The following is a 21,085-nucleotide window of genomic DNA, read 5'->3' as shown; positions in this document are numbered from 1 at the left end:
TGTTTTACCTATGAGGGTAACTGTGGAGTGATCTCCCTGTCCTTATCTCAGTCCAAGAGTCCTTTTCATCATGTTTTCTCCTCTTGCTCTTCTGAGGAGGGAGCGTGAAACAGTGGTGTGGTGATGCACTGCCAGCCGTCAGTGTGAAAACACCACACCGGGCCATTTCCAAAATAACTGCAACTAACTTATATAGCAAAGGATACTTGGCAAATTGGCACCCATCTTCTAGTGATTAAGGAACTGAAGTTAGAGATATCAAGTTAAAAACTTCATCAGAGGTAATGAGAAACATTCTCCTCAGCCTGTTTCAAGTGAGCCATCTTCAAATTACACCGTATATAAAAAATAGTTGAAATGGGAATTCCAAAGCACAGAAGAGTGCAAGAGAAGTACATGTAGCTACCCCTAAACAAAAGTTAACAGAAAAATAGTTTTTAAATAAAAAGAAAATTACTGTTTTTTTCCTTAAAATGTTTAAGAGGATAATTAACAGCCACGATTAATGAACTAAGACATAACATATCATCAAACCAAAAAAGATCAAAGTGAATTAGAACATCCATCACAAATTAAAGATGATTCAAATACTAGATAGTCACTGCTATTACACATTAGAAAACAAATGCACACAAGCTCATTTCAATTTGCATGCCTCACAAGTGTTCACTTCAGTATACACATGATGTTTTTCTGAGATGACGTGTACTTTTCTTGAACCCTTTTCAAACCCCATTAATTCTACAGTCAAGCAGGTGTTTGAAACACGTGTTTGTTAAGCTAATATAATTGATTTGCACTCCTGGTGTCTTGCATAAGCAATTGCTCTCTTGGCAACAGCATTCCAAGCCTTTAGGAAGTTGGAGGGTCTTCAATTTGCCTTCAGATTTCTCCAACTGACCTCTGGTACTGAATTCCCATTATTCTGGCTAGTTTTCAAAGAGAAAGACTGCCGCTCAGGAAATGATGTCCTTAACCAGGGAGTTGTATAAGTAACTTTTCAGTTCAATTCTAGTTTCAGTTCATCTGCAACTGAAACTATTCTAGTGAAACTATTCTGTGATATTGAGGAATGAATGTGAGAATAGCTTAAATACACATTTTTTAAACAATGGCATCACACAACTAGTGCCCTATATGGGGTTATGATGATTCAGAAACAAGTGTTCCTGATACAATAGGAGTCTTTCCCTTTTGTTGGAGCAGCATATTATTAATTTGCTCATTGCTCTGTGGGAGCTGGCAGTTCATGACTCCTGCAGGAGTGGTAACAACTGTCTTACACAGGATGAAAGTCCAAGTTACCCTTGAAATAAAAGCAGAAGTTTTTGTAGCTGCTACAACTTAGACAGAGCTGGGAGGTGACACCTTGATGTTTGCACACCAGCTCTTACCTCCAGCCGCTCACAGTAAGCCAGCAGCTCCTGAGAAGCAACTGCACATGCTGTGCAGCATGCTGCCTCCCATTGTAGCAGTTTACAACAAAGTGCAGGAACTGAGTGGGAACTTGCTGGACCACCTGAGGAGCTGTATTCTGTCTTGCAATATGCTGTACCTTACTCTCATTTCCTGCATGTATGGTTCGGGTTCGTGAGACCAATTATTACAAACAAGTGGCAGCATGATGCAGTTCAAAACGAAGTATGTAAGAGCACATTATTACACACGCTACATTTCATGCTGTGCATATGTATTTATAAACATAAGCACATGTAATCCCACACACCACATATATTTGTGTGCTGTTATTTCATGCAACTTTGGTAATGCCAACAGCCAAAGTCTCTTCTGAAATTTACAAAGTCCTCTACTGAAATTTACAGTAGAAATACCTGTCACCTGAATATCCGTGCCCCTAGAGTGTGCTGCTACCTGCTTCTTCCTCCTGTTTTCTCAACTTTACTGTCCAGAGCCTATACCAGATTTAGGAACGGCCTCAAAGTCTCCCTATAAAATACACTATTTTGTACTTCAAGCTTGAATAGTCAAGATGTTTCAATAAAAAAAATTTCTACTAGTCAGAAAAACATTTTTCTTTAAGCATCAAAAGTCACACAACTATTTACATTCAGGTAAAATGTAACAGTTAACACATACTTCTATGAATAAGGTAAGTTTTTCAAACAAAAAAAACCCTTCCATTCATTTGTATGCATGTTTATAGAAAAGGCTATTTCAGTTATGATCAATCTGCATTAGTGTAATACAGTATTTGGAAAAAAAAAAAAAAAAAAGAAAAAAAAAAAACAGGAAAAAATCACAGACTACATAGTTTAGAGCCATGAAACCACTCCTAATATGGAATTTGCTTATTAATTTCTAGGAATGTATTAAGTGATGGTCATTTCTATCAAAGTATATTTCATTTGATTTAAGTTCCAAATTTTGCATGTGGAGACGCATGCATTACTTCCACAGAATTTAGAGTTGACACAGACCATCTGAAAATGGTTTGATTTTAAAAAGTAGAACAGTGTTTGGATACATCCAAATATGCCTAAAATTTATAATTTAAATAAGCTTCAAAGAAGCCCTTTTGACAAGCTTTATTTAACTAACTTAAGTTATCTCTTAATGATTACAGCTGGAAACTTATCTCACCTTGTGTATATTGTGAGATCATCTTCTGAAGGAACATCTGAAAGATTAACTCCATACACATCTTTGGTGGACTGAACTACATTCTGGAACATAATAAGAACAAAGATTCAGACCAAGGATACTGTAACAACATCTAAACACAGAATTGCTTTCAAAGAGTTATTTCTAAATCTGAAAATAGTTTTATAAGTTCTGGCAAAACCAAACAAGTTTTTCATATACATAGTAACATTAGGAAGTTTTCTTTAAATAAAAATCATTTAGTAAAAAAATTCTTCAAGACATTTGTTCATCAAGAAAGTATATACATCAGATAACAATCAGGAAAATAATTTATATTTATAGGGCATATAAAGATGTACGTATTAAATTCTGTTCTGTGTTGAGATTTAACAAAGAAAAAAACATGTTAGTTCGGAACTTGCTTTCACATTTCCTTCTGTCAATTCTGAAATAATTACAACCTTCAGTAAAATAGAAAACTATTTTTATTTTATAAGTTACACAATCACGTCAGTCAGCTATAATAAGGAGCCAATGCACATACAGTACTTAGTATGTCAGTGTTAAACTAAGGGGTTACTGATAAGGCACATGCAATTGCAAGAGTGTCAACTATAAAAATAGGTAGCTTTCTTTTAGTTCAAAAAGATCTGAAGTGAAAGGAGCTCTTCAGAAAGGTATGTCCTGATCAGAAGAATAAAAGATTTTTATTATTAACTTCTGGGAAATATGAATAGGAAGGAACTAGCTGGTTCCACATCCCCCCACCCCCGGCTATACAATTCTCTGCTTTACAATTGCTGATGTAAAAAAGTACCAAAATTCAAATCCCTGACCAAACATCCAATTGTTCTGCAATAACTATATATACTCAAAAATGCACCTAAAAATATAAGCTTACAGATATAAACTCCTTCACACACAGCAGTGCCACATGCTGCTGCTTTTCTCCCAAACTTCTCATATTTTTGAACACTATTAAACAAAATCCATTTTCCACAAATGAGAAAACAGTAAAGTGCAGACTGACACTGGCTAGAGTGTTAGCATATTGTCAATTTAACTAACAGAGACACATAACAGAGTATTTGTAAGCTTATGCTTTTAAGTGCAGTCTTCATTGAAGTTTCTTCTTCTAATTTAAGCTTAACTGAAAAGTATATCTGGAATATTTTTATGATTTACCAGTTCTAGAAAATAGACACTTATTTAATCAATTAGATAGGCTATCATTTTTCACTGTTGTTTTGCTTCTTGTTAGGTTATTAACAGCCATCAAGCTTTGAAACCCTGCATTTATAGGTCTTCTTTTAAAACTTTTTAACTACAAGTGTTGAAACAACAAATAATTGCCACTGCCAGAAGAGTAATTTCAAAACTTTTCTTAAAAAGCCTGTATTTGATGTTCTGCTTAGCCTAGTAATGGAAAAACAACTCTTCCCAAGCTAAATGAAGATTAGCTGGTGAATATATTAAAATCTAATGGGTAACAGTCTTTAAGATTACTAATTTATGTTTGACTTCTGAACAAAAAGCTTCCATAAACATTATGCCTTAAAAGATAATGCATCTAATACAGGCTTCATACTTTTGAAGAGAATAAACAAATTTAAAATAGCAGGCACAGACATTAATGATAAGCCAAATTAATTGCTAACACAGCCTAGCGGAATAGGTAATCCTGATGAAAATTAGCAATGCAATTTATGACTAAAATTTGATGCATGAAAAGGTGCAATAAAATGGAAAATATTTCTTCATGTGCATTAACAAAAATCAGAATATTTCACCCAATTGTAAGCTATTAATATTCAATACTAACTTAAATCATATTTTGTGTTTACATGCACTGTTCATTTAAACATCTTTAATATCTAAAAAAAATGTATCTTAGGTCTCAGTGTTGAAGTGTGCTTAATACACCGATGGAAAATCTGTAGTGAAATATATTGTGTAAGTGTTCAATGGTAAGAATCATAAAGAAAATAGGATTGGATTTCTGATAAAAAAACCAAAAACTCTAAAAATAACCTGAATTGCTGGAAAAGTATTTAACAGTTAATACAAATTCTCCAAAATTAATATCACACAACTTCATAGTTATTTTATTGCAAAAAACTTTGCTGAAGTTTGGAAGAAAGTGTTATACAGAAGGGTGAAAATCTACCGCAGGGTAAAGACTGATTGGAATAAAAATTTGAATTGTAGCAGAAAAACAAGCAGGTTTATTCTCTGTTGCCTGTCAGGTACTACATCTTATACTGACGAAGGTCACGAATACTGAAGTTTCTACAAAAGCAGTAACATACACAAGTAGAACATGATAACCATTTAAATTAGCTGTGACTTGGAAGAAATACACGTGTTTTTAAGACATTTTCAGTGGTACCCAAAATAGGTATTTATTAAAAAGAATTTGGAGAAATGTTACATGAATTTGTAAAATTGGTATTTGCATAATACTTCATACAAATTAGTGTAAATTAGCACTAAAGGGATTCCAACAGAATTGGAGTTATGCTAGCAAAAAAAAAAAAAAAAGGCATTAAAGGATTAATAACCCATAGCAGAGAATACACGTTCTTTTTATATGACTCTGCATGCACAATCGCACCTATTATCCTGCCACTGTCTTCAACCTTGGAGTTAATGGTCAGCATTAACTCCAATTAACCAATGTGACAAAATGATAACAGTCATTTTTAGAATTAGTTTTGTTCTGTTGTTTTTGACAATTCAGAGAACTTCATTAGGAAACAATTTAAAACTCCATAGATAAATCAGGGTGAAATTTAGTCAGATTGAACATTAATTTACAGTAATATCCACATGAGCAAGTACCATCATTCAAAAGGAGGCGATTTCTAAATGAAAGAGGTGGTCTGAGGTCTCAGGACCTCAGATCTGTACCAAAATGTGAGCTAAAGCATAGTAAGGGATGATGATCAAAAGTGCACTACTGCTTTGAACTACCACACTAACATAGATATATTTTAGACATAGTATTATGGACTACACCTGACCTGAGTCCTTTTCAAATGCCATAGATTTAAAACATTATTTTCCATTCTTTATGTATGTTATTTTCCACTTCAAGCTGTGTGAAATGTGCAGTGTAATTGAAGACTCTTATATGAAACTGAGAATAGCAAAGTTTTATAGCCAGCATGGCTAATACTGGAAACGTTTTTCTCTTAATTTCTCTGTGTTTTACTTCTGATTGTTCTGTAATGTTTACTGTTTACAAAAACTTTTTTTTTTTAATGGAAATGTGAACTTGAAGTTCATGGTTAGCTTTTTTGCCCACCACAATGATTTCTTACCTCTGTGATTTTTGTGTTATCTCCTGTATCAGTCACCTTTACTGGAGTAGAACGCTGAGAAACAGCTCCTTCATCTTCTTTGTCTGTCCCAGAATCATCTTCAGAACTACTCGACACTGCCTCCTCGCTTGGGGGTGGCGGAGCACTAGCAGCAGTTTTGCGCTGCAGCACAGTTTCTTCCCGATTACTTTTGTTCCTATGAAAGGCAGTGTGTATTTATGAAATCAGAAAGCTATTAATAGCAAGTACTTCAAACTCCTAATTTTGATTACTACCTTACAGGAGGAAAAGAGAAGTTCTATCCGCTGGAGCAACTTGCTGCTCACGTTTTGAATCCCATGATTGATTTGATTTTCACCAATCTCTTGTTATTCCAGAACATCTAAAGAGATCTCACTGGATTAAGCCAGCTTTTCCTCAGCAATTCTCTGGCTCTCTTTTTAAATGTTTCCCCCATATTGTCATATTAATATATATACACACACACACACAAGAATTCATTGAGACATAAGATGTTTGATTTTATTCTGGGAAAAAGTTTCACTTGCTGATGAATATTATCCAGTTCACTAACTTTCTTATTCTCAGGAGCCAAATCTTCCGGGAGAAGGCCAACATCTAATTGTCCTAGGGGACCACAACACTAACAGATGAAAACAGATTATCAAATCCTCCAGAAATGTCATAATAAATCAGAAGATGCTGAAAAAATGCAAAGCAAAGAGACCACATCTAGCGGCCGTATAAAACAAAAAATAGAACTTCACTTATTCTGGAGAAAGTCATTATGAAGAAGTTATCTAGACACGAGTACGTAATTATTTTCCTTTTTCTACAGAGCTGGCCATGAGCCAAGTACCAGCATCTACCAAAACAATCTGACTATCTGACAATGAAGAGGTTGAAAAAATTAGTGAGAAAAGAGAAGTAAAACTTGGTTGTGGCAAAGCTAACGATTCAGGATTATAACACTCAGCTACAAACTCTTCTACTGAGAATGACAGATTGCTGTGTCAGGCAGAAATTTCATAGCATTTCCCTAAATAGAAAAGTTGGGGAATATGAAATTGTAGTAATAGAAAGAGCGGGGATATAGAACTACATCCAAAATGTCCAACCTTGAAAGTGCTGAGGAACTCATCTCACTGGCAGGATTCTGTTCTCTAAAGATCTTGCTGCCTGCCTGGACTATGCTGGAGAACTTTATACTCTTGAAAGGGCATTGCAGGACAAATTGCTAGACTTTTTTTCTGGAAGCTGCTTGAAAGACCTGTAGACTAGAAAGTTGCTAAGAAATAATAGGAATAACTTACTGTTGCATGCATTATTGCATTTAGAAATAAAATCTCTTTCCCATCTAAAGGGCTAAATATCTCTAAAGTAAGGCGGAAGGCTGAAGCCACATTTTACGCCAGGATGCATAGCCAATGCATGGAAAGCCTTATGAGAAATACCAGGGATCACAGCTCTGATCCAGCTATCTATCTTGTAACAAGCCCTCAAAGTCAGAGTGGAGAGCCTGAAGCAAAGAGCTTGAGAAAGATATAAAATGGTTAAGTATTTAATAGTATAGCTGGACAGAAGTTAGTCCAAAATATACTAAAGGAGAAGCATAAAGGTTTTTTTCAAAAGCATACAAACAGGCACAGTTCTTAGAAGAGGTAAATTGTATAACTATCAAACAGTCTTTCTGCTTATTCCCAGGGAACATTACCTGTATGAAATCGGGTTCTGCTAGTGATAAGCATAGACTGCTCAACATTTATGGACAGTGAGTCTCTCACGGTCAAGGCATAACAGATGTTATTTATGAGACAGTCAAATTTTATAGCTTGTAACAGAACGCAAAGTTTTCAGAAGAACTTACAACACTGTGACGGCACAGGTTTAGTCACTACTGATAAAGTGTTTCCTTAATATGAGGTATCTAAGAGAGAATGAAGTGGTTCCAGAAGAGTCCCACAGCCCTTATGTGATTTGGCAGATCAAACGCAATGATGGAATAAATGAAGTAACGATGCGAGACCAGAATGCAAAAGCAGCTACATGAAACATTCATTTGTCCCAGTAACTATTGTATAACTGTTTTATATAATTTTATATAAGTATTTTCCTGTAGCATTTTTACTTTTTTGATCAAAAACTATGCTGAAATAGTCAGTTACTGCTGTTTCAGGATATGTTCTATTTATACAAAATTTACTTGTAAGGCAACAATGATATATGGTCCATCTACAATAGTGAATACAAAGTTGGCACCAGTACCAAGAGATGATCAAATTTTAACAAGTTCTGTATCTTCATTCTAGAAAAAATTACCTTATGAGTTTCACTTAAATAGAAAAGATTAAACAATCTGAATTAAATATTCCCAGCATCAAATACAAATCATGAATTAGATATGATTTTCAAAGCATACACTTCTACAGTATACCATCAATGATTTTTTATTTCTCACGTCACAGAGAATATACTACACAAACACACAGTGTTTATATATTTGCATTACAGTTTCACTATTATTGAACCAGAACAAAATTTTCTATTTCTAACTTACCCCAGCACTGATTTTCCAGTTTCATCGGGTTTACGAACAGTAAATGGGCTTGGATCAATCCCCATATTCTTAGGCATAAAATCCCTGGCAAAAGAGAAAAGAAAACCTCACCATAAGCAAAATTGAACACACACACACACACACACAGAGACACAGACACAGACACACACACACACACAATAAATCTGGAAGAACTACTAACATTTACCTTTGCATTAAATATATATATATATATATATATATATATATATATATATATATATGTATATGCATGAAAAGAACTTTGTCACTACAAGTTAAGGTCATGTGCATATAAAACCCCTACTACATATTTAAAAAGTTTTCCATAGCATCATTTGGTCTCATGAAACAGCTACAAACATTACCACTTGCCAAGGAGGCTAGAGCAATGGCATACTCCTGTACTGATGAAGCCCTGTGACTCACATACATTGTTTTCAAAATGCTGCCAACACTGAAATTGGGTCAAAAAGCTACATGAAGCATAATCTGCCTGGAAATCATTAGCTAAAGCGTGATTAAGATTATGCTTAGAATATCCATCTGGTTGCTGCCAACAAAAAAATTACCAAGCCAGCTCTGAGAACCTGGTGCACTAAAAAAAGTAATAAAGTAAAATGCAAGCAGAACAATTAAAAAACAATTGCTTTGAAGGTAGCCTCCATGATCTAATGAGTCCACAGAGAAAACCCATTTCTCAGCCTACAAATGCCCTTATATTACATACTCCATAGTGGAAAATAATTGTAAATTTAAGTGCTATCTTAACAGAATTTTTCAGCACTAATTTTCCATTTTAGTGTTATGGTTTAGTTTCTAAGAATTGGCTAAATTTGAAGATTCAGAAAAAATCTAGCCTGTTACCTAGCTTTAAGTAAATTAATCATATGCATAATTCATTCACTTTGAATGAATTCAAATTTTCAGTTCAAGATTTATACTCCCAAAACATCCCAAATATACCGTGTAGAATTGGTCATTGCCAAGCAGAAGGTCTCATCAAAGCTGCTCAACTCATATGGCCGAAAAAACTCATTATGGATATCAATTTCCTCTTCGTACTTGTGGAATTTCTTCACTGTCAACTTACGTCTGTTTTCAGCACATGTCACTGGGGAAAAGAAAAAAAAAATATTCTTTTACTAACAGTTACTGACTTGACTCTACAAAAATCTAGGTAAACAGTAGCCCATTTACGTATCCACCCTACCAGGCATTTTTCTAGAGTCTTATTCCCTCTAAGACAAGAAAATATGAAGGAAATATGAAGCACATCTTTCATAAATACACGTTATCAACCACCATAATTTGATTTCCCTTCATGATGACAATTCCTCATAAGATATCCTCCACAGTATCCCAGAGAAATAAGACACTGTATGTCTACAGTAGGGAAAGATCAAATACAGTTCATACCTTCATCAAAAGGAAGAGGTAAATGCTTCAGCACATCAGTGGTCCACCAGTAAGTATAGCTGTACAGGAAATACAGTCAGAATTGATACAGAAGATCTCATCTTGCATCCAATCTAAGGATTTGCACTTAACAGTTACCTAACCATACAGTCTCATTGGTAAACGTTTCCTTATAATCAAGGGGAAGGAAGTAAAGAATTATCCTTGGATAGATGCTCTCAACAGGCCCCTACTTTACAACTTTGCTCAGAGGACATGAAATTTAAACACATGAAGCCTGAACACCTGAAACAGGTATGGGGAGCAGAGTGGTTTTGTTCCACTGAACAAAGTACATCTGCCCTACCTATGGGACTGAAAATTAAGCTTCTATGACATATAGAAGGTATATGGAGAAATCAATTAAGAATATGCAAAGCCATGCAATAAGCATACTTTACATGTATATTTTTTGTTCTTATTTAAAAAAAAAAATAATAAAGTAAATATTCCCACCCCACCACCATTTGTTATTTAGATCACAAGATTTAGGAAAACAGTATGAGGAAATGAAGGTAAATGAAAATAAATAAATAAAACCAGAAGATTTTCAAAGCAACTGACTTGTACATGTAGAAATAAATTTTAATATGACACTTCTCTCAAGTCTAAGAATTATATGTTAGCATAACTAATAGCAAAAAAAAAAAACACACATGGCCTGCTGGAAGCTTATTCAATATTTCTGAAAAGAACAAAAACAACAACAACAAAAACCAAAGGAAACAGCATTCCTAAAATAAAGCATGTTTTATCTTTTATATTTACATATTTTGATTTTCTCTTCTCAAACATACTTCAAAAATTTCTCTAAATTACTCTGACAATTTCTATTATTTCATTACTTTGAAGGAAAATATATTTACATATCTTCATTGATTTTATTTCAAATACATGTGTATTCATGATGCTAAGGGCTGTATTATCAGGGTATTATATAGCGGTTATCTCCTCCTGATGTCAATGTAGCTATCTGGAGCACAAGCAATGGGTGTATTCCCATACCCAGGGAGAGGTTTGTCAGTGGGACTTCACAAATGGTGTAAAACAGGCAGGGCAATGTATTTCAGTTCCAACAACTGTGAATGTCCTAAACAGAAAAGACTGAGTTACATCTGACAGTCCCATCTCTTCATCTCTTGATAAAGTATTATATCAGGCCATGCTAGCAAGCCAGTTTTTTCAGTGCCTTCAGAATCTGTGTAGACATATCCAAGTCTTGTTGCTTGCACAAATGACAAGTAAAAATTTTAAGTAAAAATTTTTACTTAAAAATTTACTTAATTTAAGTAAAAAAGACAAAAGAAAATCTTCTTTTCCATCTTCACTGTCCTTTCATGTGAGTCACAAATTATACAAAAGTAATAATGAAAGTCATTATGAAATCTTTCTTTTTTTTTTTTTTTTTTTTTTTCTGATGCAGAGACAAATACAATATAGGAAAAGCAGAAATAGTCATAAGACGTTTCAATGACAGGAAACATCTTCATTCTCTTTCTATATCCTTGTTTTCATTGCTTCCTTTGCTCCTCTACCCACGGATTCTAACAGAGAGGCAGGAAGAAGTTATCTGAAGACCTTGCAAAATACTTCAGTAGAAACAAGCAAAAATTACTCACAAGAGTTTTTTTTTGCTATCTGCTTATTACATGGAGATGTCATTTTGTTCAGCTGAATTCATTTTGACATACAACAATGTCTGGAACCAGTAAGCAACAAAATGAATCTTGCATGTTTCACGTCTGAACTAGCACTCAGTTACATGGCTGATAGGAGCTAGCCTCAACAGAAGCCTCGGGAAACAGGAGAAAAAGACTAAAATTTAAGAACTGTCCTATCATGATGGGTTAATGGAACAAGCAGCCAACAGGGACCATATGCACAGTTTAAACACTTGGACTCATCCCCAGACAAAAATCTAAATGCAGATATTTGCATCCACCATCAGTGATACGACCATCAGCTTTACAACTTGTAGAATGAACAGAAATGCAAAACAACAAAATCCATAAAATATACGTAGCAAAAAGCCTAGTACTGTCCTTATTATTAAAACGAAAACATATTTTTAGACATAGCATTTACAATCTTTAATGAAATCATTCCACATTCCAAAGCAATCAGTCTAAAAATGACTCTACAGTTTTTAAACTTCAACTCTATTATTTCTGTATATTACTGTGCAATTACAATGGGATGCAATTGAAGGAAAACAAATCTTCAAAATAGGCTGAAAGGAAGGTAAAAAATGATGGGCTTCCTGGTAAGCACAGCAGCAGACTAAGTGCACTAGACAAAAATATACACGAAGTTTATGCGCATAAAAATACCCAATACAACACCAACTTAATACATTCAACCATCAAAACCACACCTGTATACAGCTTATCTAGGGCATTGCTAACTGTATTTCAGCAAGACAGTGAAACACTTCACACTGCAGGACTATTTCATACAAAATGAAGCTTCTTTTTTTCAGTACAGCAGGAAAATAACTTATTAAAGCAAACCCTTCAAAACACCAACGTCCAACACTTCTGGTAATCTCTTGAAGGTTTCTTTTTTGTTTAAGTGTTTGTAAAAGTGTAAAAAAACGGTAGTTAATTAAGAAAATGAGTTTTCAACAGGTTGACCACATTATTTGGTTAGCAGCATGCATTTTTAAAATTTATTAGAGCAACACTAAACAAAAAAGACAGAACATCAAAATACCTTCTCCTGGTCTGGGATAGGCCAAGGGTGTTCTTGTGATGCAAATAAAAATCAGTAGGTAGTTCCCAGAGATGAGGCTTCCCTTCCGTAGGCTTGAACACTCCCAGAAACAGATTGATGGAGTCTTGCCTGTCTGCATCTGTGAGATAAGAGATACGCTTACTGGCACTGCAGAGCTCAAGTTCCTTCAGGCAGCTGCTTATTTGTTAGATTTTCTCCTCACAGACCCCGCACGCATGTCCTAAGACTCCCACAGGGACCTCTGGGCTTCAAACAACACAACAAAACTTCATTTAGACTTGACTTTCTGCCACGCTGCAGTGCACATGGGGCTGGTTTCAGCGCTGCCTCTTTCCTTGGCTTCTCTAACAACATCGAGGCAGAAGCTCGGCCTGAAACCTTGGCAGAGGTAAGATCTCATCCTGCAGCTTGGTCTCTCACCTCTGCATGTATGTGCATGCACAAAACACGTGCATGCATTTAGACTTGGTCTACAGAGCAGATACCAAATACACTGAAGTCAGATACCAAACATTCAATAACAGAAGAGTAATTCCTTGAAATTAAACAACCACCAATACAATGCACACATTTCCCTCAGCAGATAAAAATTAAGAATTTGTTGTTGTTTTTGGTTTGTTTGTTTTTTACTACAGAACAGTCAGTAAAATGACTAAACTTTATAAACACCTTTTAAAAATGTGGACTTTTTTCCTGTGGGCTGAAATCATCAAAAGATGAATTTCCATCACCATGTCCTAAGCTTCATTACATTAATAAGGCAAATACAAAATCCAGCAGTTACAGGCCACTGTAGATGGAGCATGACAAAAAATGTTGTTCATCCACGTCTTTGAAATCTCCCTCACTACCCAGCTGCAGATAGGATGAGTTAAAACAGATCTGAGGAAAAACAGGAGTCAGGTGAGGGCTTGGGGATGGTGAACAGTGAGGGCGACAACTTTGCAAGCAGATGCAGAGAAGCAGAGGATGCTTACATGGAAAAGATCTTCAGGTAGGGGGAATATGTGGAAATTGAGCTCTACTTAAGCCCTGAGGAATTAGCATGTGGAAAGCTCTCGTCTCCACTTCTGTTGGCACTTCAGTAATCATCAGACACAGAATAGTTCAGACTAGAGAGGCACTCTGACAGCATTACTTCTTCAGCTCTCTCCGTGTTTCAGAAAGAGTATTATGAGATGAGTGTCCCTTTAGCAACACACTGCATCAAAAAGACAAACTGTGAATTCTCAGTGTACCAAAAAGCAGGTAAAATAACCAACAGAATCCACAAACCAATGGTGTGATACCAAAATCTCAGCCCACATCTCTTCCCCCATGCAACGTGTAGTGTTTTTACAGGGAATTCAGACACACGAACAGCTGACAAATGAAGCGCTATATAGAAATTTGGTGGCAAGATTATAGGATAGTATGAAACTTTACAGCAAAGTGCACGTGTTGGAGTCAATATTTGGATATGGAATCTTCTGTATTAAGCAGCCACATGGTGAAGCAGGGCAGGGCACCAGGAAAAGTGAAAGAAAGGGGAAATGTTGATGTTTTTCCACATCCCCTCCCTACTTAGAGAGCCCTTCACCCGGAATCTGGCTTTTTCTTCCTTTTCTCTCCACTACTCCTTCCAGATACTTTTATTGTCCCTTCAGAGCACTGTGCAAAAATATACTTATTTTACCTTCTTTTTTGCTGCTCACCTTATTTATTTTCTTAAGAGGATCAGCTTACTAATTCTTACACAGTAATACTCAAAAGCATACATAGGTCCTTAGGGCTTTCAGAACATATTACTTCTGCAAGATAGTGTCACAGTTTAACAAAGTGTATTGGGTTTACATGGCAAGAGATGCTGCAGGGGTGAGAGGAGACCAGGGGCAGCCCCATGTCAGATCAGAGCCAGCTTCAGATGGCTCCAAAAGGGACCTGCTGCTGGCCAGAGCCAAGCAATGCTGGGTGGGCCTCTGGGAGAGCAGATTGAAGAAAGGAAAAAAACCCTGCTGTGTGACAGCAGCTGGGAGAGTGAGGAGTGAGAACCAGCTCTGCAGACCCCCAGGGTCAGTGCAGCAGGAGGGCAGGAGGTGCTCCAGGCAGGCAGCAGCAGTTCCCCTGCGGCCTGTGGAGAGGCCCCTGGTGGAGCAGGCTGTCCCCCTGCAGCCCATGGGTCCCACATGGAGATCTCCACACTGCAGCCCGTGGAGGAGCCCTCAGCAGGGCAGGGGAAAAGAGTGACCATGAAGGAGCGTCGGAGATTAAGTATTAGGGACGGACCACAGTCCCCATTCCCCACACTGCCTATGGGAGAGCATAGAAGAAAATGGATTATGGGTGGAAGGCGTTTTTAGTTTGCTTTTACTTCTCATTGCTCTCTATTGTTACAAATTGGCAATAAATTAATTTAATCTTCCCTACACTGAGTCTGTTTTGCCTGTGACAGTAATTGGTGAACAATCTCCTTGTCCTTATCTCAACCCATGAGCTTTTTCATAGTATTTTTCTCCCCTGGTTCTGTTGAGGAGACGGAGTGAGAGAGCTGTGTGGTGCTTGGCTACCTACCAGTGTTAAGTCAGCACAGGAAGACACGAGCAGAGAATGAGGAAGACCAGGACCTATGCAAGAAGGCTATGCAAAATTCAGTAAAAACATCTTTTTTAAAGAAAAACTTGTTAAGGACACTGAGTAATAAACAGAAAGGAAAAGTCACAAGCAATAACATACATTCTTTCTTCCTGATAAATTATTTATTTAGTGGTTTAAAGAAAGTGCTTAACAAGATCCAAGAAAGCAGAGAAGTTTCCACCTTGAGCATAGTAACTCAGGAACCCCCGAGACAAAATTAATTAATTGGTTAATAGGTTAAAACTGGTGTGATATGTAAACACTGAAGGCAGAGATGTGCCTTTGTTCATTTACCATTGTTTCACCTCCCACGAACAGAAGGTATTCTGAAATTGTTAACTAAATCAGAGTGAAACAACAAAATTCAATTAACAAACTATGACACTACTTATATGACAGATGCTAAAATTAAATGAAACAAAATGAAATTTGTTCCGTGAAAAACAGCTTGAATCTAAACCCACACCAACTGAATTAACCACCTGTATAAAAAGGTCTATGGCAGCAGTTCATTAAAGCTTTTCCACTTTTCTTCTGTAGCAAAAAAAAATGACTCTGCTGTTAAATTTTACTCTGCAAAAGGACACAAACTCTCTTCTACATTTTGTGTTTCAGCTGTAGTGTTGTAACTGCAAAGTAGAAATATGAGACATTTGTCAGAAAATGTCTTTCTGATTTACTTTTCAATGCCTAACTTGAATGTAGGTAACATATATGTGTGAGACTTGGGAAGCAGATAGTTAACTCAAAAGGAGACAATCCTTCCCCTCTTTACAGTCTTACTTCAAGGGTTGAACAATTTTATGATATATTTTGAACAAAAATAATGAAAGCTTTTGTCTTTGACACACTAGGCAGAGAATACAGGATATTGAGCTTTTCAGATCAATTTTCTTATCTAGGTGGAAAATCTCTTTTCAAAAATAAATAAGAATGTGTCAATGCACAGCGGAGCGCAGACAAAAGAGCAAACAGGTTTTCTTACTTCGTTGTTAGCACTGAATGTTATAATTATGTACAAGCAAGTAGAAAGACTGCACCGATTTTTCAAAAGATACTGCAATGTACGTGTAGACTAGCACATTTTAAGACCATTTGAGAAAACAGGAACTGAAGGGGGATGTTTAATTCAATTAGCCAAAAATAATCTACTGCTCTCAATCTGAGTTTGCAACAGCACTACATGACAAATTACTAAATCATGAGAGATTCAACACAATTGGGACTGTAACATCCCATGACTAAAAGGGTATAGTAATTAAGTTTATTTTCATACAACACTAAAAGGTGGTTTACTATGTCCAGTCCTGTCTGTGGATAAACAGATTATTCCAGATTCCAGAAGCTTATTATGCATGTTGCAACTCCAGCACTGAAGTCTGTAATGTCACCTTACTTTCTAAAGGCATAAAAGCTAAAAGAGTATTATTTGGAATACTATTCCCTAATTTTTCAATTGCAAACAAAAGAAAAATGTTAGAATTCAGATAATCAGAACGCCTGCCAGAGATGGTTTTGAAGGAATATGCAATCCTTAGCTAGATGACTTTCTTATCCTGGTACAACTTACCTGTTTATAGCCAGGGTACTTTCAACAGACGAATTCCCAAACTACACTATACCCTCTACTTTTTTTCAAATGTTAAATTTAAAAACATGCATGCTAAGAACGTGCATGGGAAAAAAGGCCAGAATTTTTGCCTAAACCTGTAAGATTTTTTCTAGTTACCTTAAAATTCATTGTCCAATATTCGTAGAAGAAAAACTTGGTTTTCTTCTATGCTTCAGCTACTAAACTGATCGTTAGAATGTATTTTAATTCTGCACTCTTCTATTATATAGGCGACATATTACAAATTTATAGATACAAAAAATCTACAGGAAAGCTAAGCTGCACAAGAACTAGGGTCAAGCTGCACTCAAAGGTATCTTTCTTAGAAGTCTAAGTCTTATCTTTCTTAGAAGTCTGTCTGATCTACCGCATCAGTATCTCTGGGCAAAACACCTTACCATTACATGTCTTACTTTTTCTCATCTGTACAACTTAATTACTGGTAATTATCCTACGAGCTTTGAGGTCAACAGAGGAAACCATCTTCTTAGAAAGTGAAAATTAATTTTATAATCACATTTTTTTACAATAAGCAAAGCAAGAGAGGCTAAGTGGCATATTTAGGAGGCACTGTTAGCAGGCCATTTGTAATCTTGTTCTGAATCTGATACCTTGTATGACTTCAATCAAGTCACTTTCTGTGATTTCTAAAACTTTCTGTGCCTGTTTACTACTGGTAAATAATAAGCATTAAAAAGAAGTTTCTCACATCAGAAGCATAGAGAAGTGATCTCTCTTCGTTTGTCTCAGTAACAGATTGGAGATACCACATGAAGAGCAACAGGCAGTGCTGGACAGTGAACCTTCACATATCTCTGAAATTAATCTTTTAAAATTTCATATTAAACATGCAGTAATTAAAACAGAATGTTGCATTTCAACAACACCATCTTCAAACGCAAGAAATGCATAAAGCATATTTGGCTCAAATGAGATCAAATACCAAAAACATATGGAAATTGGTGAAAGTGTGCAGAAACTTTATGAAAGTCTCCGTCGTGCTATTGACTTCAGTAAAGACTAACATCTGTTTGTGTACTCAGCCGCAAGTTTACTGTTGTGCCAAGATAGAATGCAGAATGAAAAAATTAATTCTCCTTTTTTGTAACACCTTTTTCAGAACAAATTCTTTGATTATGAAAACAGCAGTTTTGACTATATTTGCAAGTAGACCAAGTCCTCAAATGATGATCTGGACCTCTGCTAAAGCTTGTTTCCAAAAGCTTCCATCTAAATAGTTCAGTGTCTGCCATAAGTATGAACAGCTTCAGAGTTCACAGAATCACACAGAATATTCAGGGTTGTTAAGGGACCTCTGGAGGCCACCTGCTCCAACCCCCTGCTCAGTCAGGGACACCCAGAGCTGCTTGTCCAGGGCCACGCTCAGGAAGCTTTTGAAGATTTCCAAGGGGGAGACTCCACAACCTCCTTGGGCAACCCGTGCCTGTGCTCCATCACCTGCACAGTGAAGAAGTGCTGCCTGATGTTTAGATGAAACCTCCTCTGTTCCAGTTTGTGCCTACTGCCTCTTGTCCTGTCACTGGGCACCACTGAAAAGAACCTGTCTCTTGTCTCTTTACACCCTCCCTTCAGGTATTTATGCACATAGGTAAGATCCCCTTGAGCCTTCTCTTTACACCCTCCCTTCAGGTATTTATGCACATAGGTAAGATCCCCTTGAGCCTTCTCTTCTTCTTCTCCATCTTGTACATACCAGAACAGGTGATACTGCAGACATGCTTCCCTTTGTTTATAAGAATTGATGAAACCATACCTTTAGCATGGCAAATAATAAGCAACTCTAACACTGAAATGAACAAGCTCTCCATTTCTCACTAGTCTGAGCAAATATGATACGCAGATTACACGAATTACATTTAGAAACAATACTTGAAATGCTGTGTGCTCTCATTTTGTCACATACACAAAATTGTCACTAACAAAAGCAGTAACTTCAGCCAAAGGAACCAGAGAGTACCCGAGTATTTTCAGCTAGAGTCCATCTCACTGTTTTAAAGTTAACATAGTTACTAAAAATCAACTAGAAAAAATTACAACACTGTTCCTTAGCAGTGAAGCTTTCGTGACCAAGAGTAATAGGACTGACACAATATTAAGAACACAGCAGCACTCAGTGTTTGCTGTCTTGACACACAGTCCTAGACTGTCCTTGATTGTTCTTTTAGATCTTTCTCATAACTTCTAAAAACACTAGGCATTTTAAAAAACTTTTTGCATAAGATATGACTCAGTGTTTTTCAAAGGTGTTTTTTTTTTTTAATTTCCCTCTTCCATAGCCAAGTAGAACTGTATGAATAAGTGACACATGCCAGTAAAGGAGTAAGCTAATGTTTTACAAGTGATTTATCTTAAATAATAGTTTATCTACTTGGTGGGGCTTGTTTTTTTAATTCAATTTTATTTGCTCTTTCTACCACAGATTTAATAATTAGTAGTTTCTATTCATGCGTAACAATTATGTGCATCAGAGCTTGCTTTCCCCAGGAATCCCACAAGCTATATCCCCCGTGATAGTCCCCAGGAGTATCACATGCTATACAAAATACCAAATTCCATTCTGAGAACTATTCCACTTGCAGCCTTCTACTTCTGCATAGAATTTATATTAGCCAGCGTCCTATTATTTTTTGAAACCATTCTCTCCATCACTTTAACAGCTCTGTAATAGCTACCTGCTCCTCTGTTGAGCTGCAAATGTCACTGCACTGGCAGCTTCAGTGCTACCTGTGTACATTCACTAAACAGTTCTTATATCAGTTCATTAACTTAACCAAATAAGGTTACATGATACAGCACACTTTCGAATAAGATATGCTATAAAGATTCCATCAAATCATAATATCCATTTGATATCCACCAGTTTTTACCAAATTATATGGAAATCATAGTACAGAGGATCTCTGCCATAAGGTCATAGTACTGATTACTGAAGCATTACATGATGTTTTCTAAATAATGGCTTAAAAGAAAGGACTTAATTAGATTTACCTGAGAAAGCATTACTATAATATCTTGAGAGTGTTTGCATAATGTCTTTGGAATGCTGAGTCCATGGAGCTATCTTTCTATAGGTTTTTACTCTGTGGACAAGCTGAGAACCTCCATATTGCAGGGAAAGTGTGTCTCCATGATCTTCGTACAATTCTTCAAATAATCTGAAGGAAAAGCAAAATATGGCATCTATTAAACTGGTGAAAAGAGCTTTTAGAAGAAAAAAGGAATAAAGTTTAAGATTCAAAATAACACTTGGAAGTAAAAGAACACAAGAACTTTAGAGATCTTCACACATCCAATTGCTTTTCTATGTAACAAGCAATACCTTTTCTTCTCCTCGGTACTTCTTTCAATTTACAAAAACAAGTATTTCATTAAAACATGCTATTAACCTGTTAACTCTGAAACTTCCAGCTGTGTCTGTATTCTTCATTCAGACATAATAACTACTAAAAAGAATGAGATTAAGATTTTCACTGGATTTATAGTATATCAGAATACATTCACACTACAGAATAAATGGTACCCAGTCTAAAAGACAACAGACTGAATAAACACTTCTCAGAAATAGAGACTATGGCCCTGCCTTAGCGAGACAATGACAAAGAGGACATCTGGCTAGAATACACTGAAAGTGTAGTCAAAAGAAGAAAACTAACATACTTATCACCCCCAACCCTGTGGACATTTATTTTATTTCACATCAGTATAGCACCTAAGCAAAAAATCACTTTCTGTAAAAATAAAACACTTGTCCAGCAAATCTTCTGCCCAAGGTCAAGTACGAAAAGATGTGCTTAATCAAACCAAACACATTTGCCTCCATATAGTTGTTCACTGCTCATGATGCCACCCATGAGAATCTCCAGTTTGTTTCTGTGATTTTGGAGACATGTCCATCTCCTCTTGATCCCCACTAGTTAGAAACCAACAGCCCCAATTACCAAGTCCCCAGGGGCTGCACAGCAGCTGCAGCAGTTGCTTGTTCTCAGAGGTAAAGATGCAGCACCCAGCAGCTGGTACATGGTGTTTTGCTAGCACACTGAGAAAGCCAGCTGGCCATCAGGCAGAGGCCAAAAGCCACTGCTTGCCCAGTGAGCCAGCATGCTGCAAGTGAGATTGTTTCTTGTACAACTTACCTGCTCCTGGTAC

At 36.4% G+C, this 21,085-nt stretch overlaps 1 protein-coding gene across 2 annotated transcripts in view; it reads right to left on the bottom strand.

The window, feature by feature from the left end:
* The window catches only part of FIG4 (FIG4 phosphoinositide 5-phosphatase), a 65,496-nt gene that overhangs the window by 17,485 nt on the left and 26,926 nt on the right, over window positions 1-21,085 (bottom strand). For both annotated transcript variants that reach the window (XM_032183675.1, XM_032183677.1), the window contains 7 exons: window positions 19,928-20,094; window positions 12,673-12,811; window positions 9,922-9,980; window positions 9,469-9,616; window positions 8,485-8,568; window positions 5,928-6,123; window positions 2,602-2,684 (listed from right to left, as the gene is read on the bottom strand). In XM_032183675.1, the coding sequence (XP_032039566.1) occupies window positions 2,602-2,684; window positions 5,928-6,123; window positions 8,485-8,568; window positions 9,469-9,616; window positions 9,922-9,980; window positions 12,673-12,811; window positions 19,928-20,094 (876 nt within the window). The remainder of the gene's footprint in view (window positions 1-2,601; window positions 2,685-5,927; window positions 6,124-8,484; window positions 8,569-9,468; window positions 9,617-9,921; window positions 9,981-12,672; window positions 12,812-19,927; window positions 20,095-21,085) is intronic.

Source organism: Aythya fuligula, chromosome 3, assembly GCF_009819795.1.
Source record: "Aythya fuligula isolate bAytFul2 chromosome 3, bAytFul2.pri, whole genome shotgun sequence".
Taxonomy (NCBI): Eukaryota; Metazoa; Chordata; class Aves; order Anseriformes; family Anatidae; genus Aythya; species Aythya fuligula.
This window is presented reverse-complemented; position numbering and strand designations above follow the sequence as displayed.